General features: G+C 49.7%; 1 protein-coding gene across 1 annotated transcript; it reads right to left on the reverse strand.

Annotated features, from left to right (window-relative positions):
* Window positions 1–1,675: 1,675 nt before the first annotated feature.
* On the reverse strand, window positions 1,676–25,858 carry LOC119394675 (ATP-binding cassette sub-family A member 17). Its single transcript, XM_049415947.1, has 13 exons — window positions 25,612–25,858; window positions 21,736–22,738; window positions 21,021–21,321; window positions 16,712–17,001; window positions 16,251–16,398; window positions 15,296–15,608; window positions 11,424–12,071; window positions 9,866–10,493; window positions 9,103–9,231; window positions 7,767–8,103; window positions 5,415–5,597; window positions 3,188–3,628; window positions 1,676–2,358 (listed from the first exon to the last, which is right to left on the reverse strand). The coding sequence occupies exons 1-13, from the start codon at window positions 25,852–25,854 to the stop codon at window positions 1,761–1,763; spliced, it is 5,262 nt and encodes a 1,753-aa protein (XP_049271904.1). The 5' UTR covers window positions 25,855–25,858; the 3' UTR covers window positions 1,676–1,760.
* Between the last annotated feature and the right edge of the window lie 201 nt (window positions 25,859–26,059).

The raw sequence follows: 26,059 nt of genomic DNA on the forward strand, positions 1-26,059 counted from the left end.
CGTCACACAGTCACGTCGCGCAATACCAATTTCGGGGTAGATCAATCTAGCGAAACGGCCGCCAGCGCCCCATGAGCGTGGCACGTAAGTCATGCTGTACATGACATGCGTGTCATGATTTTCATGTTAACTCGTGTGTTATTTATGTTCGTTACACAGTCACGTCGCAAGATACCAATTTTGGTGTGTATAAAGCTAGCGAAACGGCCGTCAGCGCATCATGAGCGTGGCACGTAAGTCATGCTGTACATGACATGCGTGTCATAATTTTCATGTTATCTCGTGTGTTATTTATGTTCGTCACACAGTCACGTCACGCAATACCAATTTCGGGGTAGATCAAGCCAGCGAAACGGCCGCCAGCGCACCATGAGCGTGGCACGTAAGTCATGCTGTACATGACATGCGTGTCATGATTTTCATGTTAACTCGCGTTATTTATGCTCGTCACACAGTCACGTCGCAAGATACCCATATTGGTGCATATCAAGCTAGCGAAACGGCCGCCAGCGCACCATGAGCGTGGCATGTAAATCATGCTGTACATGACATGCGTGTCATGATTTTCACGTTATGACTTGTCATTTGTGTTCGTCATAGTCATCTTACGCCATACCAGCTTTGGTGTACATTCGATTAACCAAGCGACCAGGAGAGCACAAAGGCAGGCAGGCAGGCAGGCAAAGTCGCAGAAGTTCGCTAAGAAATGCTTCGCATTTAAAAGTCAGTTTCACCGCAAGGACGAAGCAGTGAATGCGTTAGCAACAAATTGTAATGTTATACGAAGTGAGGACGGCAGCAAACTCTTTTGTATGCGATCTCGCGTAACTCTACAAAAGGTTGGTGTAAGAGCGCTAGATAGCGTTGCTGGAAGAGATAGCACGCGCGCCAGTGATCGCGACCGCGCCCTTAGAATCAAAGTTACTTAGCAGCACTTGTTGCTGGGCCAGTTGGTTCATCGTAATGAGGGCAAAAAACTAGACGCCTAAAACAATAAAAAGAAGGACGAAGAAGCACAGGGAAAGAGCGTCACTCGCAAATAGTTTGTCAGCATCGTCTCGCATCAAATCTGCCTGCTGACCATGTAATCCCTCGCTCTGTGTTCCGCGTACCACGACAAATTTTCGCTAAACTACCGAGCTTTGTCAGAAAATTGTGCGATCTTTGTAGCTTTAAGCGGCAGTCGGGTGCATGACTTGCACATGATCTTGCGGGCTTCCGCATAACTGATTTCCGATACATTCTTAAGATACTGCTATATTGCTATAGCAGTATAGCAGTAGTAGTGGCATGACACGAGCACGACGGCTCATGTCCGCGTCACGAAGGTAATGCTCGATATGTTTCTCGTGGCAAGAACGACGCTACAAATACTGTTTATATCATTAATATAAATTCACAGATAAGTACAACACATTCAGATACGTCTAGGTCTTGTGTAAATATATGTTTATGCCGGAGGACTGACTGAGTGTTACCAGGCAGCAGAAAATTCAACGTGACCAATGATCAAATTTGCTATAGGGGGGTTAATATAAAGTTCTCCATTCGGGCCACATACCATCACTCGGAAACGCAGCAACAGCCAGCATTCGCAAAGGTGGGGTAAGAGCTCGCGAACACCGTATGTTGTACAGAGCAGCGTGAACGACATGGATGCATTCTCAAATAGAATAACGAGGTTTTATTGCGCGTGGGTGCGCTCCTCTTGCAGCACTTCATGAGATACCGCGTAATAGCGCATATACAGGCGCACATCTTTAGACGGCAATATCTTCGGCCGGCGTAGCAGCTCGCTTGGGCCTCTGGTACTTGACTATCTTGAGCAGCCCATGCTCGAGCGTCACGTCGGTGAGGATGACGTCGGTGACGTTATTGACCATCTGCGAGTGCAGATCGCGAACCTTGAGCACCAGCTGGCTCCAGGGCGCCGTGGGAGTCACCGTGTACTCCAGCGAACGGCCGATCCAACCATTGTACATGGCGTCGCTGAACATCTTCAGTACCAGCATGTGCACCAGGGTGAGCGCCTCCGCGTCCATGGAGCTGTCCAGTGCCATTTTGACAAGCAGCACAGTGCCGGTGCAGAGGCGCTCCTGCAGCTCGTTCGCGGTGCCCAGGCACTTGAAGCGACCTTCAAGCATGACGGCCATGCGGTCCGACATGACGACGCCGTCGCTCACGCTGTGCGTCACGACCAGGACGGCCGACTTGACCAGGAGACGCAGCAGGGCCACTGTGCGGTAGATCTTGCGCTTGGACATGAGGTCCAGCCCCGCGGCCGGGTCGTCCATCAGCACCACGGGGGGCAGCCCGATGATGGCGATAGCCACGGCCAATTTGCGGCGCGTCACGGCGCTGTGGATTGCGAGAAACGCCGCGCGAATTTCAGGACGCGTGTATAGTAACTTCTATCTGTTTTACGACAAAGAGCCACAGGATTCGAATCCTCGTGACGCCGATTTTCCTAGACTGCACCTGCTTGAGAGCATCCGAGAGATGTGCGGGATGTATCGCGGAAAGGAAAACGAAATTATCGTCATCACCGTAACAAAAATTGGTTAGGTTGATTTTCAGTAGTGGGGAGTTTTAGAATTACGTAGCCTTTAGTGTACACCTCGGTGCTTGACACAGCATAGACGTAGTCGCTTTTGCGTCATTTAATCATCGTAGGCATCAGACGTTTGATATCTGACTAACAGTGGCGTAGCCAGAAATGTTTTTCGGGGGAGGGGTGTTGACATGGCAACGCCTGTCGACCCCCCCCCCTTTTTTTTTTCTCTGCTTGGCTACATTCTAACGAAGGATAAACATATAGTGTACTAGAATAATTATTCTAGTACACTATAGAAAAACACGGACAGGAGCTCTTGATAGAAATTCAGATATTTGTGCCGGCATGCATGCGGCCACTCACATTCTACTCTGCAGGATAGGCAGAGGGCATGGGATCAAAAGATTCCAGAGAGCGGTGGGAAAAAGATAAAATTATTTGAAGCGTTCGAAAAGACCAATGTCAGATATATATTGGAACAATAAATCCACGTCGGTATAATGAACAGGGCTCATGATTGCGCTATTACTTGTTCACGCAGCTAATCACGGCCCAGATGCGTATTGCGACCGCAGCAGCTTTTAATGACGGCTGGTACTGTATATGCGGCACTTATAGCAACAAGGAGCTCACCTGCAAGATTCGGCCGTCTGGTCGACGGAGCTCGTGAGGTTCAGCAGGAGGACAAGGTGCTCTAGGAGGCGGTCGATGTCCTCCGGCCGGATGCCCCTGATGTTCGCATACAGCTGCAGCGTCTGGCGCACAGTCAGGCAGCCGAGCACGCTGTCGTGCGCGGGGCAGATACCGATGCGCCGCTCCCACTGGGCCAGATTCTGCAGCGGCACGTCTCCGATGAGGGCCGTGCCCGACGTGGGTATCGTGCTGCCCGAGAGCACGTCGAGCAACGTGGACTTTCCGCACCCGCGCAGGCCGACTACCGCCAAAGCCTCGCCGGGTTCAACGTGGAAGGTGAGGCCCCGTAGCACGGCAATCGACTGGTATTGCTTGTTCAGGTCAAGCACCAGCAGTGCCGGCTTGTTCAGGTCGTGCGATGCGATGGCCTTGTTCACGCGTCTGCGTCAAGCATTCATGATCCTTACTGTCCCTGGTCTTTCGTGCCGCTTTCAGTGCGCGTTTCGCAGCCGTGCAATGTGCAATGTGCAATGCGCAAACTCGCTTCCTATTTGAATTTTGCATGCAACCTTCGAACTCGCATACAACCTAGAATTTCACGAGAGGCACCAGTAACTCATTAGTCACAGCTCATTTGCATGCAACGAAGGTGATCATCACTATACAGCAGGGGTGAGACAGCTGAAATTGATTTGGGAGCAGTTTTTGGAGCAGCAAAATTTCAATTTGAGCAGAAGAACCCTGATTTGGAGCAAATAGCAGAATTTCTTATGTCATCTCAGGAGCTTGAAAAACAGATTTGTAGCAACTTGGGGGGAAAAGTACGTATTTAAATTGGCCTATAGGATACAAGTAACACTGAAGCAGCCTTTAGAGAAAGTATCGCCAGGAATGAACTATTAAATACTATGCGACCTATCTAGCACGAGTAAGAAATGCATGAAATAATTGAAAAAGAAAAGGTTCTGCAGTTCACTTCATAAAAATGTGAAAAAAAAAAACAACAAAAAGAATGTGATTGCGCAATTATTGCAGTTACATAGCAGTATCCCCTAGTGATATAGCCTAATTTAGCAGATTACTGCTTTGGCTTTTATTGCGATAGCAATTATATGGACATTCTGAACAGGTTTTTGCCGTCGGCATCGCAGCATGTTCTGTAATAAGTCCAAATCGATAACATCCCCAGCGCGTCATATGTTTTACTCTTGGGAATAAGCGCACGAGCGAGGTCGTCGAACGCGGCTGAGGCAGAGATGAAAACAGCCGACCGATCCCTGTTGCACGGAGGGCGCATGCAATAACATAACACCGCATGTCAGGCCTGCCGTTGATGGCTACTCATGCAGAGAGGAAACGGGTCGCCTGTCTTGAAGGAGCACGAAGAAACGCGAGGAACTTGGAAAATCATGTCAACTAAGCCTTTTTTTTCCCAACGGCGCTGACGTGGGCATCGAAATTCTGGCTTTCGAGGCTGTTTTGGAGCAGTTCGGCGCAATTTTTGCGATTTTCATGCTTTTGGAGCAGCTTGGCGCAGGAAAACGGAATTGTATCAAAAATGCGCAATATGCGCAGCTGTCTCACCCCTGCTATATACAGTTAAACCTCTATGTAAAGAAAGCCGGTAAACTCGGCAATTTACTGCGTCGTAACGAAAGTTCGCTAAATTTAAAACTGACCTTTTAAGCCAAGTAATCTCCAAAGGTTCCTCTTTTTTTTTTGCCCGGGAAGTGCCGGATGAATGTTGTAGTAATACGGCAATACAAAAACTCATTTCGATAACATATGAAGGAAAGATTACATTTTTTTTTAACCTGATAGCCGGCGACCGCTGCTTGATGCTGCGCTGGCGAAAAAGTCTCTTACGCGCTGTGGCAATATTGGATAAGGATTCGCAAAAAGCGTTTGCTCGACCATATGACGACTGGACCCAGCGGAAGTTTTATCACATCGATCTTCTGGGGCAGCACTGAAACGTGAAATCACGGATAACATGCTTCGTTGTATTGAGGTTCAAAATGTATGCTGTTCCGTGGGCATGAAGTCGTGAAAAGTGTAATACTTGGTTATATCGATATATCGAGAATTTCGTTGTATTGAAGTTCGTCATATCAAGGTTTATCTGTATATAAGACGGGTGCTTCTGTCAACAGCGGCGGAACGGCGATTTTTATAAGAATGGACAATGTGCAAAGTCTCTTGCGCTCCGTCGCTGTATACCGTGTACCTCACTTCGGATGCCACGTCCGCAGGCAGGTCCTTGAGGGACATCTGGCTGCCAGCTGACATGGCGTCACCTCCCCGGCCGGGCTCCCAGGAGCGGAATAAGACTTTCTCGTACAGCGCTAACAGCAGGAGCAGCACACATCCTTCGGCCACCATTACCAGCAGCTCGGCCAGGATGCCATCTCTGAAAGGAGACGCACAGGATGGTCCGGTTAGACGTGAGGAAACGACTTGAACAACGCAAGAGGTCGTTGTACGTAACAGACAGTTATAAGACAGTTATAGTTTAGCGGACTTAGCGGGATAGCGGGATCGAAATTCGCATGCGCAGTACGCTAACGACCCGTAGCGTTTACCGTACGCACTTCAGATTTAACGATACCGTGTTTGCGTGGTTAACGTAGTGTAAGTAAGGGACCATAGTGGAAGTAAAACATGGCGGCGGTTCCGGACGCCCGCTTCTAACTGAAATTAGCGTTGATGTGGACGGTTCCACTTCTTTCGCAGCAAACAACCGTGTAAAATGGCTTCGCTTGCCTTCAGATAGCTTCGACGACCGAGTATTACGGATAACTTAGCGCAGTTTTTGAGATCGCTTCTTATGTCGAACGTCCCTAGGCCTAACTAGAAGATAGGTGTAAACAAGTCTGCAAGATAAAACTTTTCGCTTTTAATGCGTGGTATTCATATTTATTTACTTTTATTGTTACTAAAAAAAGCAATAATATTGCTGCATGCGGGGATACAGGCAAGCATTCTCGATTGTTATTTTATTTTCACTTTTTTTAGCGCATTCGCCCTCCGCTAGGTGACGCCACCGTCGCAGCGTTTGCGGTACGGTGACGTTAGGGCACGTAAACGATAACCCGGCAAACTAAAACGTGCTGTCCGCAACGAACGTTTGCGGCACGGTAATGCAATTTTTTTAGCCCCCGCTATCACGCTAACGCTAAACTATAACTATGTATAGATTAACGGCCTTAGGGGAACCGCGGGGCCGAAATGCGCATGCGTAGTACGCTAAACGAGCCGTAGCGTTTTCCGCAATTTTTCACTTCCCTTTACCGTGTTTGCGTAGTGCACGTAGAAGATGCGGTGGTTTCGGACGCGCGCTTCGAACTTAAGTTGGCGTTGCTGTTGAAGGATTCACTTCTTCTAGGGCAGCATTGAAACTTGAAATCACGGATAACATGCTTCGTTGTATTGAGGTTCAAAATATATGCTGTTCCAGGGGCATGAAGTCGTGAGAAGTGTAATACTTGGTTATATAAATAATTTCGTTGTATTGAAGTTCGTTATATCGAGGTTTAACAGTCATAAGACGGATGATACCTTATTATTACTAAAAGTAGTAATATTGCTTCATGCAGGGCAGGCCCGTAGCCAGGCGGGGGGGGGGGGAGCTAGGGACCCGGCCCCCTCCCCCCCTCCCGAATTTTTGATGTAGGTGTTTTTACCAAAAAATAATGAAAATATGTGTTTTTCTCAAACAGTCAAGGTTTTCAGCACGTCGCGTCCCCCCCCCCCCTCTCGGAAAAAAATTCCTGACTACGGGCCTGATGCAGGGGCAGGCAAGCATTTTCAGTTTTCTTTTCTCTTTTTTTATCGCGTCCATCCTCCGCCAGGTGACGCCTCAGTCACAGCTTGGGTAACGTCCTTAAGCTTGGGCACGTAAACGCTGTACTCAACGAACGTTTGCGGCACGGTAACGCTATTCCCTTAACCCCCGCTATCACGCTGACGCTAAACTCAAATTGTCTAATGTGTTTCACTCATTTTTGATGCGGTGCAGGGTAACAGTTACTGTGAGCTTATATCATTCTAAAGCCATATAGAAAATGTCTCCCGACACTGCATACCTGCAAACTCTCCCGATTTGCCCGGGAGACTCTCGAATCTTGAGCAATCCTCCCTTGAACAATTTTGTACGGGCGCGGCCATAAATCACCCGAAAAACAGCGCTAGCGCAACCGTGAAAAGAGAATAGTTCAGGAACCACACTTTATGTATGTTAGTGCGTGTGTGTTTATGTGTGCGTGTATACATATACACGCAGTACTTCGGGGGGAGGAAGGGGTTGAACCTGCCTCCGAAGCATTGCATGTATATGTATACACGCTTATGAATGCGTCAGTTATAAAATTTTGTGATCGCGCGTGGAACGCTTAAGTCACTTTCGCCACAGTACACTTGTATCATGCAGAAAAGCACATTGAAATTGGCAAGGGGCTACAAGCTGCATGATCGCTGACGTCTACAAAGTTTACTGGCAATCATTCGTTTATAACATCGCTGCGGCCCTGGGAAACAGTAAATTAATACTTAACACCACTTTTCTTGTGTCGCGCAATACCTGTGGAATGAGAAAGACGGCAGCAAGCGGACGCTGGTCATGTTGGAGGCGTAGAAGCTGGCGCAGCAGTAGCGCAGGTTCGGAAGCAGCACGGCGCCTTCATCCAGGCTGTTGTGCACGTAGGCGCACACGTCGCGCACGTCGATGGTATCGCCGGTGCAGTAGCGCTCCTCGGATGTCTTCTCTAAGGTCTTGATGAGAGCCCAGGTGCAGGAGAAGGGCGGCAGCAGGTACAGCTCCCACAGCAGCGCGTCCCGCGGAGGGTTCATCGTCAGCAGCTCCGAGCCCTGCTCAGTTGTTATGAGAGACAGCTGGTAGGCGAGGCCGGCCACCGTGCCTGCGACATTTATACACCGCGTTGACGCGCTTTTGGTATGTCTCGAACGTCGAAATGTCGGGCCTACGCCTTGTGCTTTGTAGTGTTTGCGCTTTTGCAGGATTGTTAGAGATGACGCAAAGTCGGACATCTTGAAGCAGTGTAGGTCCCATTTTATTATTTATTATCAGTGTGGCGAAGTCATCCACCGCCATGCTTGCCACTTGCTTTTGACATGCAACGTTTTTCAGCTCGGTCAGCGTGGGGCTTGAGAAACCATATGAGATTGTATACTCATGCGCCTTACTGACATCGCTGTTCCAAGGCAAAGGGAGCATAAACGGCGACATAAGCAAGAGAAGCACAGATGTGTATTTTGCTTGTGTGTGTCATGCGCCTTTGGCGTCGGAACATGCATGCTAGAGGCTCAGCATGCTATCCAACTTGCATGCTATCCAACATGCCATTTTGCATTATGTGCAAATCGATTGCACAGATGGCGCCATTGATGTGCCACGTATGACGCAATCCGCCTTTTCCATTTTTCTGTGCTTCCCTCTGGCGTTTTGGTAGGGTTTTGGTAGGGGCCGGGTAGAAAAAGCCTGAGAGATGAAGGGGCATTTCGCGACTCTTCCGCCAGGGGAAGGGCGCACGCGCCGTGGCTCGTGAAAAAGGCGGATTGGAGCTCCTCTTGCTGAGCGTGTGAAGAGGTGTAATTAGACAGTGTATTTGTCAATCTGAGCGGAGGTAGTCGCGTTTGAGAGAACTAGCTCACTCGTACTACAATGTACTCGTACATAGCATTAGTAAAAGCTCGCTCATCAGTAGTTATAGAGCCTGCACGTGTGCATCTTCATAAAAAAAAAATCACGTCATAGGCTTTGGCGGGAGAGTGATGAGACGAGGTAAGAAAACAGGAGGTGAAACAAGAGGGGCGGTAGGAATGCAAAGGAGGCTTGGCTTTCAAAGAAGGATCAGATGGTGATTAATTATTTTCTTCAAACATGGAAACGCACGTACCGGTTAGAGACGTCACGACGTTGACCAGGATGAAGCCGGCCAGCCTGGAATTCATGAAGAAGGAGAACCAGTAGACCAACGCCAACACGCTGTGCACGTAGGCCATGAAGATGCTTATCACCGCCGGCGCTGCGTCACAACAATGGCCGATGTTCTAAACCGTTCGGGGCACTCTATCGGTGTGCTTTACGTGTGTTACAGTGCGGAATACGATTTGCGCGCTTTGACAAAAACTATTTATATATATATATATATATATATATATATATATATATATATATATATATATATATGACGTAAGGAAGGAATGGCTGGTTAGAAGCCGTACGAAGAAGAGGTGGCGCGTGAATAGAATAATAAAGTATGGCGTCTGTGCCGCTGGACCGTCTCCCCTTCATAGCGTCACATATATATATATATTATATATAGATATATATATATATATATATATATATATATATATATATATATATATATATATATAAAGTGTGTGTGTGTACGAGATGCGCGCGAGAGAGAGAGAGAGAAGACTAGACGCTGGTCAAATCGTGACTGCAAAGTGACTGCAAGGTGTGTAGCAGGCAAATGACGAGTGTGTACAAACTTGCAATGCATACAGCTATTTAATGCGACAGCTATATATGCTTTGATCTCAGCTTTCTTTTTCTTACACCGATTACGTCATATTGTAATTAACTTCCTGCGTCATAAACATACTGTAGTCACCCGCATCACGAAGTGTATGCACGAGGTGTCGACGTACCAATGCTGAAGAACTGCGGGAAGCACAACGTGATCGGGAAGAACATGCAGACGAGCGAGACTAGGGACATGAGCATGTCCCAGACGTAGTTGCCCATCCAGTACACCAGAGGGGGCACGCCCGACATGAGCTGCATCGCCTTGGACTTGCTCACGCGGTCCTCGATGGCGAACAGCACGAAGCTGGCCGCAGTCACCGACATGGCAGCCGGCAGTAGCACGAACCGCATCAGGCGCTGGGACAGCACCAGGTGCAGTTCTTCGGCAACGTGGTAGCGGCGCAGAGTTCGCGAGTAGATGCTGCGGTTTTGCCGCCGCATCGGCTGCAACATGGACAGCATCGAGGCCTTGGGGTCGTCGGACGTCCAGCGCAGCAGAGCGGTGCCCACGAGGTTCGCCGATGCCGACTGCGTGTGGTAGGCGTCGCCCTGGTACCAGGCGACCGCCCGACCGCTCGCGCCGGTGGCGCCACCGCGTCCCTCTTCGGCCACGAATTGAGCTCCCGCGAGGGCGTCCTTGGGGGCCGACCTGTCCTGCTTGAGCTTCGCCATGTACGTGTCCATGCTGGCCACGGTGCGCACGGCGAGCGACTTGGAGTGGATGTTGGGCAGGTAGATTGAGTCGGCTAGCTGCGACGTACATTGCATAATTCGTGATCGGAAGGCACTTATAGTGAGAAAATTTCAAGAATCGATCACAAAATCAAACAGCCTCTAGCTATTCGTATCTAGCGCGGATCCAGTTACCTATAAGGAAGCGGGGATTAAGTTTTAGATGGTGATTGATGATAATGATTTCGTGGATGCATATGCGAACATGTGCTTTGGATCTGCGCTGAATCGTATACACGAGTTCGAAATCGCCACTTAGTACTTACCAAAAAATACCGATGTGAATTCAGCTTCCGTTTCTTGTAACTTCCCTGCTTCTTGGCTGGTTTTTACTGCCCCGTAATTGTATTCTCGGCGAAGACATGTTTTCCCGTATCGCAAAGCCAAGCGCGCTCTCTCTTGCGATATGCAGTAAACCACGAGTTAACTAACGATAGATGTGGGGCCAAAACATTTTGCTTTGTCGTAACTAAATAAATTTATAATACTTGTATCAGGCGATACGTTGGCGCTTCTTTCATTTAATATTTCTATAAAACCGAGTTTCGTAATATCGAGGTTCGAGCGAATAGTCGATAGTGGAGGCGCTTAATGGACACCATTGAAACTCACACGGTTCCTTATGCAATCGCCCAGGACTCGACGGCGAAAGCCATCTTTTTCTTTTTCTTCTCAGTCGAATAAGCTTTCTGCACGTAGCGTGGTTTTGCACTGCCTCCGGAGTCAGAGGCACTGGAAGCTTTCTGCACCTCACGTGATCGGCCCACTATTACCAAGCGACAATGCCATGTGATTGTGCTATAATGACGTCATAAATTTTGGCGATGTGTGACGTTATGATGACGTCATATAATGACGTCATCACGTGATTTTTGTACCACTCGTTTTGACGCCGACGATTACTTTCAGTGTTGAGACATCTAAGGCTTAAGGATTTCGCTTTAATACCTTGGAGGATGCGCTGTCCCGTGCGAGTAGCACGTCCGTGCGCGGCTGCAGCTGAGCGAGGTCGTACACGAGACGGTCGGCCGCGAAGTGCAGGTACAGCGGTTCCTGCGCGCTGGCCTCGAAGCGGCACACGAGGAACATTAGGAACGAAGGCAGGAGCCAGCAGGCGAGCGGCGTGGACAGCGTCTGGCGCATGTACTGGCGCCGCTTGAACAGCATCGCGAGGAAGATCTGGGCGGTCCGGGGCTGGCCCGCCGCCAGGTCGTACAGCGCGTGCACGTGCTGCTCGATCTGCACCGACGACTCGTACGCCTCCGACTGGACCTGCGTGACGCCTCCGACGTTCGCGGTGGCCATCTCCATGTTGCCCTCGGTGTGCTCTATCTGCGTGCCCATGGGCTGCTGCTTGTCGGCACCCTGAGGAACACGGCTCTTGTTCAATGCGGCGGCGCGCCGCTTGCTCTGGAGGCTGCCGGAGTCCACCTCCATGATGACCCGCAGAAAGACGTCCGCGATGGTAATGACGCACACCTTGTACGACTGGATGGCATACTCGGCTTTCCGGTGCTCGACGATCCGCAGTGCCTCTGACACGGTGTCGTAGGCTTTCTGTTCGCCCAGGTTTATGATCGCGAAACGCATGCGGTCCTGCGGGCGGATTTCAAGTTTCATTCGCGTTGACTTTCCGCTGCAACACCTCACGAACCTTACGCAATTTCGCTACTCGGTTGTTAACATTTGTTTTTGAGGGTGGTGGAATAGCGTGTACAGCCGCCCATTTTTTTAACCTGAATGCGCGAGCGGTCTTTTTTTTCCTTTCTGAACGCTGCCATCAAGTTATAAAGAAAAGGTCAAGTGGTAGCGCTTGAGCTGGATGGGATGTGATTACACGCGCTGAATATACTACGTGCGTATCAGCATTTTTACAGCGGTACTCTTAAGCTTTTCGTTATGCCGTGCGGAGTCGACAAGAAGCTATCAGCAGCCAGAGCGCTCTCTGACTCTCTTCGTTGTCTTGACAATTAATGCCTTGCTAATTATGATAATATAATTACGACATTTCTAAGTTCTACCTACGATACGATAATTCAGATCTTCCTAATTAGGACCATGCTATTGAGCACCTTTAAGAACAAGCTAGTTATAACCTTACAAGTTAGGGTCATTTTAATGAGAAGCTTGCTAATAAGTAAGGCCTCATTATCAGTCTCACATAACACAATCATAATGAGCAAATTATTAATTCGAGTAGTTTTAAACTAATTAATGTCCGTGTTACTCTGGTCCTAATTAACAAGGGTGTAATCATCGGGATCTTAATTAGCAAGCTCTTAACATCCCCTTAGCAAAGCCGTAATTACAATATCCATAATTAGTATGGTCTTAATTACCTTGATATTAGCAACGCATAGCCCGATTTAAATGGCTTGACTAAACATGAAGACTAAGACGATGAAGAGAACGAAGAGAGCAGAGCGCGCACCTGCCTCTGATGAGAGTTTTTTGTCGACTCCGCACGGCATAACTAAAAGTTTAAAAGCTCCGCTTTAAAAATGCTGATACGCACGTAGTATAATTAGCTGGCGTATAATCACACGCCATCCATCTGAAGCACGACCACTTGACCTATTCTTTATAACTTGGTGGCAGCGTTCAGACAAGAAAAAAAAGGATGACAATAGCGGTGCTCCAAAGAAGCGGGGCTGGTGTCCGGTTTCCGGAAAAGCCGAGCAGACGATAGCCGCGCGTATTCTCGTTCATTTCGCCGCTGCGTTCCGTTGTACGGCGCTTATCAACTCGGCGGTCGATGCTCGCGCGTTCAGGTTAAAAAAATGGGCGGATTAAAGTGACGTTGAAGCTGAAGTCAAGTAAATTGAAACTTCGGTTAGAGTGTACTAGAACAGGGTAGTGCCCGGAACGAGCCTCGAAAAGTGAAGCCCAAACAGGGTCAATCCGCTTGCGGCGCTGCGATCGGTAGTCTGCAATGTGTCGTCGTTAAGAGTTGCGCGCGGCAATGTGTCGTCGTTAAAGAGTTGCGCGCGGCTCCGCCGAAGTGGTGCAGGAGTAGAATGGCCGCTTCCCACTCAAAAGGCTCGTGTTTGAATCGCAGCTGTGTGTAGTGGGTTTTTATTCTTAGTACATGTCACCGTTGGTTTTCCTCCGTTTCTTAAAACTAGCTGCAGTTGCTACGTGTTGCTTCTAAAAGTAACGCAAAATGGGAAGTAAAATAGAAGAAATTTGACAGTGAGCGCAGTTATTTGCAGCGCCACCGCCCGGGATTGAACAAAAACGTAAAGTATGGCCTCCGAGATTTTCGCGAATACGGGACTCGAAACGAGATTTCACTTATTGCGTTACTTTTTTGTAGCAACACATCGCAACAGAAGCTATAGTTTCAAGAAACAAAGGAAAACCAATACAGCTTTAAAAGGTGACACTAAGAATAAAAACCCACTACCTACAGCTTCGATTCAAACCCGGGCCTTTTCAGTGGGAAGCGGGCATTCTGCCCCTGCACCACTTTGGCGGAGCCGCGCGCAACTCTTGAATGACGACACATTGCAGACTGCCGATCGCAGCGCCACAGGCGGATTGACCCTGTTTGGGCTACAGTTTCTGTCACGGTTTCTGTACATTGGTGATGCGGCCGTTCCGAGCACTCCCCTGTTCTAGTACACTCTACTTCGGTGAAGAATGTTTGAAATGCATCGTCTCAACAGGCAAAGGCTTTGGCGGGGTGGCACGGAAGAGTGCGTCATGCAGGGCGGTAACCAAGTGAGGGGGTGGGGGAGGGTTGAGGTGGTTTTGACACCCCCCGAAATTTTTTCATGCTTTAACTTTTCGGGTGACACTAAAATATTTTCACGCCTTCACAGCGACCACCAGTTGGCAAAGTTAGCCGTTCTACACACAAACACCCCCTGAAAAAAATTTCTGGGTGCGGCCCTGGCGTCATGTCTACACAATTAGTGAATCCGTCTGCGCCAAATTGTCCGCGCAACAAAGGATATAGTAATAAAAACAAGACAAGTTCACAGGAATGCGGATGCTCAAAGTGATCGGTGAGCTAGCGGCATGGTCCAGGTAACCAAATCATACGAGCGCACCGTTCCTTCCCCCAGACGCAATATAATGGTTTTTGTAAGTGGAAAAAGCAGCGCCAAAAAGGACGCGCTTCATAAGCGAAGAGAGAGACAGCACTGCAGATTGTGTGTCTAGCCCAACGCAAGTCCGGCGGCCTTCTCAAGTATATGAGCAACTAGCGCAACGAACCACACTACTGCATTTCATTTCTATACTGTGCTGGTCGTGTGTGCGTCTGTTCGCTTGTGAATCTTCTCTTTTTGTGCTGTTTTTCTTTTTTCATATAAAAGATGTGTACCCAACTATCCCAACGAACCACAGTTCCGCATTCTAATGGTTTGTATGCTCCAAAACGTGCCCACACCTTCATATCAACGTCCTTTTGTAAACACATCCCGATAATGGAACACACTTCTAAAATCGCCCTCATCACCGTCATTTTCTCGTTTTAGAACTACCGTTGAAGGAGACCGTAGTTTGCTTGCTTTTTAAATCATGCCATCTAACCAACCGACCCGCCATTCTCACTTTCTGTCCTGTCCTTCGTGTAATGCCCCGTTTTCTTGGGATTATCGGGGTATTGCAAAGAAAACAAGCAATGCGGATCTCTGCAGCTCACGTTATGTAACAAGGGGACTTGTCTTTGCTCTTCCGCGAGAACAAGTCCGTTTGTTGAAGTGGTGGCTACAGCGACGTTTATCGCTCAACCATATTAGCGCTATAAGCGCGCGCATTGAAACGAAGCTGGAAACCCGTACGGCTTGGCGCGTGCGTGGAATATTCCTTGCCTGTATCAGGCGGGCGTCCTTGGACGCCTCCTTGAGGGCGAGGACGAGACGATTGGTCTGGAAGTTGGGCGCCTTGATGACGTGCAAGTTGTAACCGCAGCCATAACGCCAGCGAAGGAAAGCGGGCGTGCCGAAGCACTTCAACCCGCCATGGCCCAGCATGGCGACTCGGTCGCCCAGCGTATCTACGTCGTCGACATCCGACGTCGTCATCACGACGCACGTCTTCTGCTTGACATTCTTCAACACTTCCCACACTTTGTAGCGGGAAGGAATGTCCATGCCGTACACGGGCTCGTCAAGTATGAGCACCCTGTTGATGAAGTAAAAAACAACAACATTGCTCGGAGCAACAGCAATATTATCAGGACGATGACTTAAAAGGTCCGTAAACTTAATAGTTTCCTCGCTCTCCAACCTAATCGAACGCTTTAAGCCATAATAACGCCATTGTGCAGATGCATCTGAAATACGGTCGGCATTATATATATATAGTTATATATTAAACACACACACACACAATGCTGCGCCTACTATACAATGCTACGCGGGACTCATCCACAACCGCTCTCCTGACGTGCGTCGAAAGAGCCATTATAATGGTGTAAAAAAAAATGAGCCTGCATCGCCGTGGCGCGACGCACCTAAAAGGCTTTTGTATGCCCATCAAGAACTACCGTCGTCTCCCACACTTTAGAAAGCAAAATGTCGGCCAGCCGAATTCGCTGCTGTGAAGGCAGGGCCACCGGCCGCAACGTTAGTGAACTAATAACTATGTTTCTCTAGACGTGTGTGTTCATCCCCCTTTCACACACACACACACGCGTGCGTGTGTGTGTGTGTGCGGGGGGGGGGGGGCTTCTAATACCGCTGTAATATGTTCACTTCTTATCGCGATCAGTAGTGCACCGTATGACTTTGCACGCTCACCGGCTGCAAACACTATATAACGCACCTCGGATTCGAGAGTATGGCAATGGCTAGGTCAAGTCGCCTCTTGGACGCTCGGTCCATGTTGACTGTGAGCACGGAGGAGAGCTCGTTCAGTAGCATCATGTCTGCCACTTGCACGGCTCGTTGCACCAGCGGCTCGCCGAGCATACCTGCGAGGAGGAGGGGGATAAAACTATATTATGCGGCGGCCTAGGTGTTGCGGTTCAGGAGCCCTTGGGCCCTGGCGGCGTCCTCGGCCCGTCGCATTGCCCAGAGCTGTTCCTCTGGATCTGTGCTGATCAGCACGGTCTGCTCATCATTAGCAATTGCGCGACCCTGTCGGACCGCCTTTGGACGCCCTTTCCTTACATAATTTACACCTGTCGGTGTATTGACTCGTGTAATAGCGGCTGTAGACCACCAGGTTCAGGTACGTGTTTGCTTGAAGGAGGCGCCAGGCCACCGCACACTTAGCAAGCATACCTGCGAGACTGCCGAAAAACAGCAGGTGCTCGAAGGCCGTCAAATCGTCAAAGAGCACAGCACTCTGCAGCACAACGCCCATGCTGGCGCGGGCACTCGCGGTCTGGCTGGTCACGTCGAAGCCCCCTACGATGACTTGGCCGCCGCTGGGCTTTTGCATGCCGGTGACGATCCTCACCAGCGACGATTTGCCCGAGCCACTGGGGCCGATCACCACGAGCACCTCGTTGGGGTACGCCTTGAAGCTGGTGTCGTGGAGGACGTTCGTGTGCTGTTGCTCGTATTCTAGCCTGTTGAAACAAAGAACGTGTCGCCGTCAGTCACTGTTGTCGCCGTCAGTCACCTACATCAACGCTATCTATTGAAAAGTATTGACAGAAGGGAAACACAAAAACTTGCTTATTCTGGGCGAACTAATTGTGCCCGGAAAAGTAGATGCAAGATCAAGGAGTCCGCTAGAGCGTTGCACACAGAAGTGTCCCTTCTAACAATGCACGTCGTCTTCTTCCTTGAAGCCTCGCAGGTCAACCCGCTTTCTCGTGCCCGTGCACGAGGCATGTGTTGCTCTGTCACAAGAAGCGCGAGCAGGCGCGAGACATTGCACACGCTAACACAGCGGCTCTTTGGCCCTTATGCTAAATCTCATTGGGGCAGTCTCTGCGGCAATGTGTGCTCGTTCACTAGTTCATATGCTTTGATCCATCAGAAATTCACGCAGTGAAAACAAGTATACGACTTCCAGCGAATCATCGCATTAATAGTTGAACCTCCCCATACGTATGAGTTCGGGTGCTTTGCGGTCGGCCTTATGGCTATCCGCATGTGGCTGATGCATATCTCACACGCCTGCTCGATCTAGTCAGTCGGTGCTTTTCGCGGCCTAGTGTCGTCTGTGTGCTCCACAGCTGTATTATGACAAATTTGCTATTTGAAGCGAATGCAAAACTCCGGGGCTCGGGCGGCGAAATTGTAGACGAGAGCTTGATATTCATCGAAGAAAAATGGGAAAGCGAAACGAAGGCGAGATGCCAAATGTCGACAACACAGACCGCGCGAGCTGTCCATAGAAAACATACGCAGCGCTCAGGTTTCCAAGGCTGCCGCATTCCACGGCGACGGGTATGCGCTATAGTTTTGTTCGCGCCAAATACGAATGCAGCATCTCCTTTTACAAGCTTGCCTCGCGATTAATGTAACGCTTACGCGTAATCCATTACAAGAAGAAGAGTAACTGAGTTACAGCGACCGTTACTAAAGAAGTAATCGATAAATAAATGACAAATTATATATGATTCGCAATCCATTACATGTGATCGGTTGCGCGCTATCTGGAACTGTCACCATCATCAGCATGATTACGCCCACTGCAGGGCGAAGCCATCTCCCTTGTTTATAAGTGGCTATTTATTAGACGTAGAAGAAAAGAGGAAAGAGAAGACGCTTCTTTCTCTCTCCCGTATCGGGGACACGGCTAAGCGCCTTGCGGGGAGGGGGAGTGGGCTTAAAAGACCCCTGACACCAAAATTGAAACCTCGAGATGTTTGTGTTGTTTGACTTTCCTGTATATGGGGGCACATCTGACCGATTATTAGCGACGAACGTTGCCTTTAAGATATCTTAATTTGGTTTTAAAGTAAGCATGAGTGCTCACTTGAGTTGGCTGCACCTTGCGACATCCTGGTATGACGTAGATAGAGGCCCCGCGTGACGTTCCACGAGTAAAGCGAGTATTGTGGACGTCACAGAAGGTTTGCGGGGCGCACGTGCACATACGACGACTGGCACCCGGCGAGGCCTATTGTTCCGCACCCCTCTCGCTCTGTTGTCGGGCTGCTCTCGAGGTAGTTTTCGTGAAGGGTCACGCGCTTAACAGGTTTAACCCATACCGAGGCACCCACATACTTTCAATCTCTACCGCGCGCGGGGCTCCGATTTGAAAACCGCGCTTTCTACGTCACCACAGCTTGAGTGCACGTGGTCTTTGACGCTCCCCGCATGGGTCGCTAGTTTCTTGTGGTTTTTAGGCGGGCGTTTTGAAGTGACGCTAAAATGGTCACAATTAACTACGCTACAATTAGTTATACGATATGCTAGAGCATTTACGATTTAACTTAAGGATTACCAGACCCAAAGCTACAAATTACAGTAAAAAAGTCACCAACAAAAATTTTGCTGTCAGGGGTCCTTTAAAAGGGATAGAGAGAGAGAGATAGTGAGAAGGAGAGTAGCTAGGGTATTAGGAGAGGAGGTCTTCCACCCTGGCACGGGAAGGAGGCCAGCGCATCTCGATTAAATATCATGGAGGTTAGCGGCTCCCGCAAACTCCAGGAAAGCCCGCAGGGCTGGCAGTGGTGACCGCGCAGGGAAGAGAATGTCCTCCACGGATGTCGCTGGTAGCCCAAGATGTTGGTAGCGGCTTATGGGAGACCAGCGCTGGATAGGTGGCGCGCCGAAAAAGGGCGCCTGGCGGGGAGTCGCGACAAAACTCAGCCGCTCGCATGGCCTCCGCGCCGCCGGCTCATCTCGGAGGCCATGCCGCTCGCGCCCAGACGACCGGCCGCACAGTACCGCGGTGAGCGCACGCGCGTGCGCCGTTCCCGTGCTTCATTTTGGCGCAAACAGCTCGAGCAGCCATTGCGCCAGTGATACTGCTCTATGGTTTAGAAAAAAATAACTTTGTCTGAAGGCTACTTTCTCAGAAAAGCACTGGAAAACGGAGAGAAGCCCTGCAAAGCAGACTACGTCTGTGCATACGGCGTCGAAGAGACAGTGCTGTGCCGTGGTGGCGACTCCGTCGTCACCATTTTCTGGTTGCGTCCTGGGATTTGTGTCAAGCTAGCGCAGGCTCACAAGCCTCCATTGATAAGTACGTGCTGCGTCGATACCAGCTGCCCACTCCTGCAGTAAAAAAAAAAAAAAAAATTAAGAGGCAAGGGGTAGCTGCGTCAACGTTTTTCTGCCGTGGTATGTATGCCCAGCCCGCGGTATGTCTGCACGCGGACGTTGATCAAACAAACCACCGTGCTAACATAGCATGTATGGTGTCGCGCTGTTATGCTCGAGGGCGTGGGATAGATTCCCGGCCACGGTGGCCGCATTTCGATGGGGTTGAAACACAAAGAAACCCGCGTACTGAGATTTATGTGCACATTAAAAAACCCCAAGCGGTCAAAATTAATCCTGATTCCCACACTACGGCGTGCCTCATAATCGTACTTTGTTTGGCACGTAAAATGCCAGCAATTGTCGATGTTGATCAAACAAGTTTATTCTAAGCAGACACAGGCAAGCGAAAAAACTAACATAGTACGTTAGGCGAATTAAACGGCGAGTAAAAATCCAAGACATTTGACCCTTTTCTAGTGGGGCATAAATTGCGATGTCACTTCGCCGCGGCAGCCAATGCCCAAAGAAGCTTTACCGCGTCGGCTGACTCCAGAAAGCTAAGCTTCGAGTAGTCCGCTGCTTTGTTCGTGACAAGAACTCTGTCTGTAACACAAGTGAAGTTCAACGGATCCATCGCGTGCGTATTTCTAACAGTTCAGCGGCTTCGGCGAACGTGCCCCCGTACGCATCTCGTAGACCCACAGCTTTCCTTCTGTGTAACTGTTTGCAAATAATGTAGACTAGCTGCCTATCGTATCATATTCACTGCACGCGGTAGCATCAGAAGGAGCTTGGCGGTGGTCAGATGAAAAGATTGTTACATATGCCGTATGCTGCATAATATGTATGTTTTATTTACGACAAAACACCGATTAAATTCTGCTCGTTGGCCCCGGTTTCCACTGGTGGCCCTCACTATCGAATAAATCTAGCAGACACGCGAAGTTCGGTTAAGAAACCCGCCCGACGCCACTAGACAGGAGACCAAGAGCAGAACACACTGTGCTCGCCTGATTGCCGGAATGCAACGCCGCATCCGTTCCTATTCTTATGTTTTAGAAGGAAAAACATAGAAGGATACGTCCTCCCTCATTTCTACGCATTGTCGCACTTGAATGCGCAGCAGTACCGCCAGCATCCTTTTGTTTTGTTTCGGCGATACGCGCCCGCATTGCCTCAACCAATCGCCACACTCGTCCGCGGGAGCGGCTGGAGTATGCGCGTTTTGACCGCCAGGGCGGCACTGCCCACACCGCGGAAACTCCAGCGCAGTTTGCTGCGGCAAACTTGATTTCACCTGTCCTCCTCACTTTCTGCCTCACCGTCGCGCGCTTGCCTTCGCTTAGTACACAGTCTGTTCTTAACGAACAGCGGTAATCGATTTCGCGCTACATGCCGTGCCATGCGGTGCCAGAACGGTCACCTGTTGACAAATACGGCCTCTTGCTTGTCTGGTGGGTAGGGCTCGAAGTGCACACCGTCCTGAGTGGCCGGGGGTAGTTTCTGGAATCCGCCCTGGCGACTGGGAAGCCAGTATGACGGGGAGATGGGGAACCAGAGATGCAGCGGCGTCCCGCGGGCCCATGACAGCACGTTGCCCAGGTACCAGATGGCGACGCAATTAAGGGCGCTGTACGCCAGCATAACCGTCCAGATGTCCAGCATGGTCACATTGTCAAGCTGGAGCACGTACTTGGACACGGACGACAGTCTGTACGGTTCACCTGATCAGCAGTATAAACGTGCGTTTCTTAGAAATCTACAAGGTATACCACAAAAGTACAGAAACCAGTGGAAACATTACATTGAGATTGCCTGTTACCGTTAAGCGGCAACGGCATGGACTGGTTTGCCAGATGTACCTCAGACGTATACTTTAGAAATCTATAGTTTTATATAGTATATCGGGCTGGGAATAGTATACCCTAAATAAGACGCAAGCTATCCTCCACGTGCAACTCGTAGACGTGTTTTAGTGGATTCTAAAGCAAAGATGCACAGGTAACGCGGTATCAGCAAGGGGAAACGGAAATACGATTTTGTAGTGATTTAACTTGTCGACTGAAGTGGTTCCGACGATGTATAGAAACTTGTAGCACTTTTCAGGAAGTTTTTGTGTCATTGTTAAGGCCCCTTACCGACTACGTTGGCGCATCCAATGATGCGGTAGCACCAGTGCAGCGCCATGCACGGCAGGAGCGAACTCACGAGCTTAGTATTGCGAGAGAGCATAATGTAGTGCGCCGATAGACCGTCGAAGTCTTCCAGCGCCAGCCAGGGCGCGGCGTACGCCGTGATCCAATAGCACATGGCGAACAAGATGGCCGCCGTGTTGTTGGTGAAGAACAGCGACATCGACATGGCCGTGGTGGCGTACTGGAAGCTGAACAGCACCAGCGACACGAACACTACCGTCTTGTCGGTGCCCGCGAGAAAAGTGGCCACCCGTCCGTTCTTGTCCGCCTCGACTGTCGTCATGTAGCCCATGATGCAGACGATGCTGACGAGGCCCTTGAACATGGCGGCCATGAAGTGTCCCAGCCAGTAGATTGTGTCGTGTAGCCCGAAGAGCCGCAGCTTCTCGCGCATTCCGCTCTGGGCTTCCTCGACGAGCCGGCCGACGAGCGTGCAGAAGGTGACCAAGTAGCCGATGCCGATGCGCACCACCATGATCCATAGTAGGCACGTAGTGTCCTCTGGCAGCGGGCCTTCGCTGAACCGTCGCGTCGTCATTGTATACAAGGGCCGAGCAGCGGCCTTCTTCCCGGCGGAGGCCTGATGGATCAGCTGGGTCTTTGCGCGCACGAGTGCGATCTGGCAGTAGGCGACGCTCTCGCGCTGCGTCACCGGGTTCGGCAGCGTGCTGAAAAGCGCGAACACCTTGTTTCGCCGCATGACGTAGTAAGGGTCGTCGAAGAAACGAACGGTGAACTCGAGGTCGTTCTTCCGCTTGCCGTTGGTGTTGCCGAAGACGAGCGCGACGACCCGCTGCTCGGGACCCCGCTTGGGCCTCGGGCTGAGTTGGTAGAATGCCCGCAGAAGCTCACGTTCGGTGTCGTAGCCGTGCGTTCTAACCCTGCCGCTGGTGGGAAAGGCGGTCTCGACCAGCTTTTTGTTAGGCCCTCGCGGAGTGTAGAGGATCTGCAAAATGAGGGGATAAATAAACAAACAACTAAATAAATAAATAAATAAATAAATAAATAAATAAATAAATAAAGAATGTAACCGTTATTTAACTTGTTGCCGAGAATGATGAAGTAGTGTTAGACGGAAATGCGACGACGCTGCCACTTTTGAAAGGTCTTCGGCAGATTTTGCAACGAGTGTTAATGGGAGAGATCATAAGTGTAATACATGCAACGGAACTGAAATATTGCGAATGACGCACATGCTGATGCAAGCTTTTGTGGACTTGAAATGGTATATCGCATTACGGTTCAAGTACGACGAACCAACTCGCCCAATCCTCAACACTTTTGTGGACTGTTTACGAATTGCCATTATGCCCATTGTTGCGACCGGGTATTCAGATCCGTCCTACCGCGGCAACCATTTGTTGCGAAGTAGGGCTGCGTCGTACCCAGACTCCATTTTGTAGCGTGACAAAGTCTCCGGGTTGAGGAACTGATGCTAGCCAGTTGGGAAAACGAAACAAACATGTTTACTGGCACTTTTTGTACACTTAATTACATAGTGAAAAGGTAAGAGTTCAGCGACGAGTGAACTGGATGAGCCTGTAACCGAGGGCTCAGAGCCCTTTTTTACTCAGCACCATCGTTTTAATCCCTCAGGCTGGCTCCTCCTTCTTGATGACAACCAATCACACACACGACACCACCCACCATGGCACAAACCAATAACGCTGTCGCTGAGCGGCCGTTGCACTCACTGAAACCACAAAGATCCTGCGGTCAACGACACGCTTGTCGGCCAATGCAACGCCTATGCATTCCAGTAGTGTGAGAACGCAGCGCCCGTCCATTCTCATAGTCAACGCATCGCCACCGACGTCAGTCATAACACCATTGACCGTGTTTCTCATCCGCGCCTTACATATAATTACGTATAAGCTATTACTTTTCATAGTTATGTATGTATTTGGCCTCATTTGTCATTCTTGCCGGCGTGAACGCTTGAACAGAGATAACTTGGACGGGGTTGGAATATTGTATATGGAGGTTGTAAAACGATGATCTTAGGCGTCGGCAACATCGACGAAGTACCGGCTGTAAAGATAAAAGAAAATCGCAGCGTATCCACGAAGTGAATGATGATGAGTGGGCGAAGCACCGGGGGATCATTCGGGTAACCGTGAATCACTTCCAGTTTTCCGAATATACTAAACATTTGTTTAAAAAAAATAAAACTGGTACGATGTCGACGGCTCTGGTTTAAGCTAAGAAATATTGAGTACATATGATATGTCATCATAATTCTAGTAATGATGAGGGCCAATTAACTGCCAGGATAATGAATGAAAATTGATTGAGTTCACTGAAAGAGCACGCTTTCCTTGTCAGCAGCTTAGGGAGCCTACATGACCGACCGTCATGACCAACGTTACTAGATTCATGAAGTTGAAAGTGCAGTTGTCAGCTAAGGATTCAGTGCAGTTCATGGATCGCTGCACCAACAGATGACCTGGATTTTTAAACTTCTCTTGGGCAAGTAAAAGGGAAGAGCTCACAAGGAATGCGGTGCACAAAGATGTTGGACATAAACTGCCTGCTACTTCACTCTGTGCAGCACGACATTTATCCCGCTTACCACGAGCAGCCGACTTATTGAGCATCAGGCGTACCTTGCAAATATCAATGGCTACAGTGCAGCTGCCCTTGCAACAATCCATACCTTCTTAAAGGACAAGCCTGGCGTACAGACGGGCGGAACACTTGTGCATAATAAACTGAACGATACATCAACAGGTCACCTGATAAGTGACTCCGGGAGAGTGCAGCAGCGTTTTTCACAATTCGGTAAAGTTTTGCTCTCGATCCGCTAAACACGAGGCCATGAGAATATTTAAAAGGTAATAGGTGAAAACACCTGTAGCGATTGCAAGCTGCGAAGTCGGAGGACTCCAGCGTGTTCGCCAATACAAGAGCTGCACTCACGCTTGCGGCGCTCCCGCTATCTGGCGGCGAGCCAAGGCACGCGGGCGCCCGAGATGTGTGGCGCCTGTGGAGAGTTTGACAACTGAACCTAGTCTAGTAACGTTGGCCATGACGTAGGCTCCTTGGAGCAGCTTAAGAGCAGCTGACATAACTGCGGCAGCTGGCCTCCGAGATTCGCTACGGCAGCGTGCGAAACACAAACTTGGAGGCAAGGAATGGAATTTACCAGGGCACACAAACCCCGAGGTGCGAGCGCCACTGCCAGACAATTAAACGGGTACTGACACGATTTTGAGGCACCGTAAAAGGCATGCTTTTCCTTTCCTTGGTATGCAATGTTAACGCTACCACACACCAGTGTCAGACAACACGTATAAAATATTTTACTTTGAAGTTTTTCGTCGCTGAGCATCAGGAAGCCAGCCCTACCACAATCGACATTATCCCGACGAGGCAACACAGTTCCCCCGAGTTTTCTTTGTGTCCTGCATGTAGCCTAAATCGCAGGAACCACTGTCGGTGTCACTGGACGATAATTTACTCAACGTTGTTTACATGCACCATGAGCAGATAACAGATCTGCCGCTAGTACGGAGCGAGTTGCTGTCTCCCTGTGACATAATCACACTGCGATGACACGTCACTGAGAAGCCGCCACCTCAATATCGAAACCTAAAGTGTGTGTGTGCTTTTTTAAAAATATATTCGAGGCATTCCGAGGCACCACAATGCTCTTTTTAGGGTTCTCGACAGCAGTGTTCTTATGGAGACCGACCATCCGACAATACTTAAAATTAGTGCCAGTGCTCCTTTAAGTCGGGGATTAGGGTCGCTTCTAGATTTTTCTTATTTGCCCAAAGGGAGGGATAGCCAGCTACAGATGCATGAATCTTTGCTTGCCAGCTGCGGCGCTCTGAAGTCGCTCTCGTTGCGTTCCGGGTAGTCACGGGGTGCACTGAGCCTCAGGCAGGGCGGCTTTGTGCACGAGGCCGGTGGCGCCGGCAGTGGACGGTCGTTCTCCACACCCAGGAACGCGAGCAAGATCATGCCAACCTCGAAGATGGTGGTGAGGTAGTGGCGCTTGATCGTCTGAACGTACACGTCTTTCCATACGATGGAGTACACCTGCGTGAACACCTTCATACCGCCGCCTGCGGCATCGCATCACAGGCAGCGTGTAACATGACTGACGACGTCACAGGCAGCGTGTAACACGACATGTTCTGCTGAAAGGAGCTCGCTGGCACTTGGGTTTTTTTTTTAGTAGCACGAGCGCCAAGTGACACTTTGTTATGTTCCAAACATTTCAGATCGAGCGCTAGCTTACATCCAGTTTTGTGAATATTCA

The sequence above is a fragment of the Rhipicephalus sanguineus genome, chromosome 5 (genome assembly GCF_013339695.2).
Source record: "Rhipicephalus sanguineus isolate Rsan-2018 chromosome 5, BIME_Rsan_1.4, whole genome shotgun sequence".
Classification (NCBI taxonomy): domain Eukaryota; kingdom Metazoa; phylum Arthropoda; class Arachnida; order Ixodida; family Ixodidae; genus Rhipicephalus; species Rhipicephalus sanguineus.

What these genes read in the sequence shown, in the direction of transcription:
- LOC119394675 (XM_049415947.1), bottom strand. Translation starts at nt 25,854, where the DNA reads ATGAAGGTGTTCACGCAGGTGTACTCCATCGTATGGAAAGACGTGTAC. An exon ending in AGGACGCCCGCCTGATACAG is followed by an intron (nt 12,072 to 15,295) that starts GCAAGGAATATT and finishes ATCCGCCCGCAG; the next exon opens with GACCGCATGCGTTTCGCGAT. An exon ending in CCGTCTTTCTCATTCCACAG is followed by an intron (nt 5,598 to 7,766) that starts GTATTGCGCGAC and finishes GTCTCCTTTCAG; the next exon opens with AGATGGCATCCTGGCCGAGC.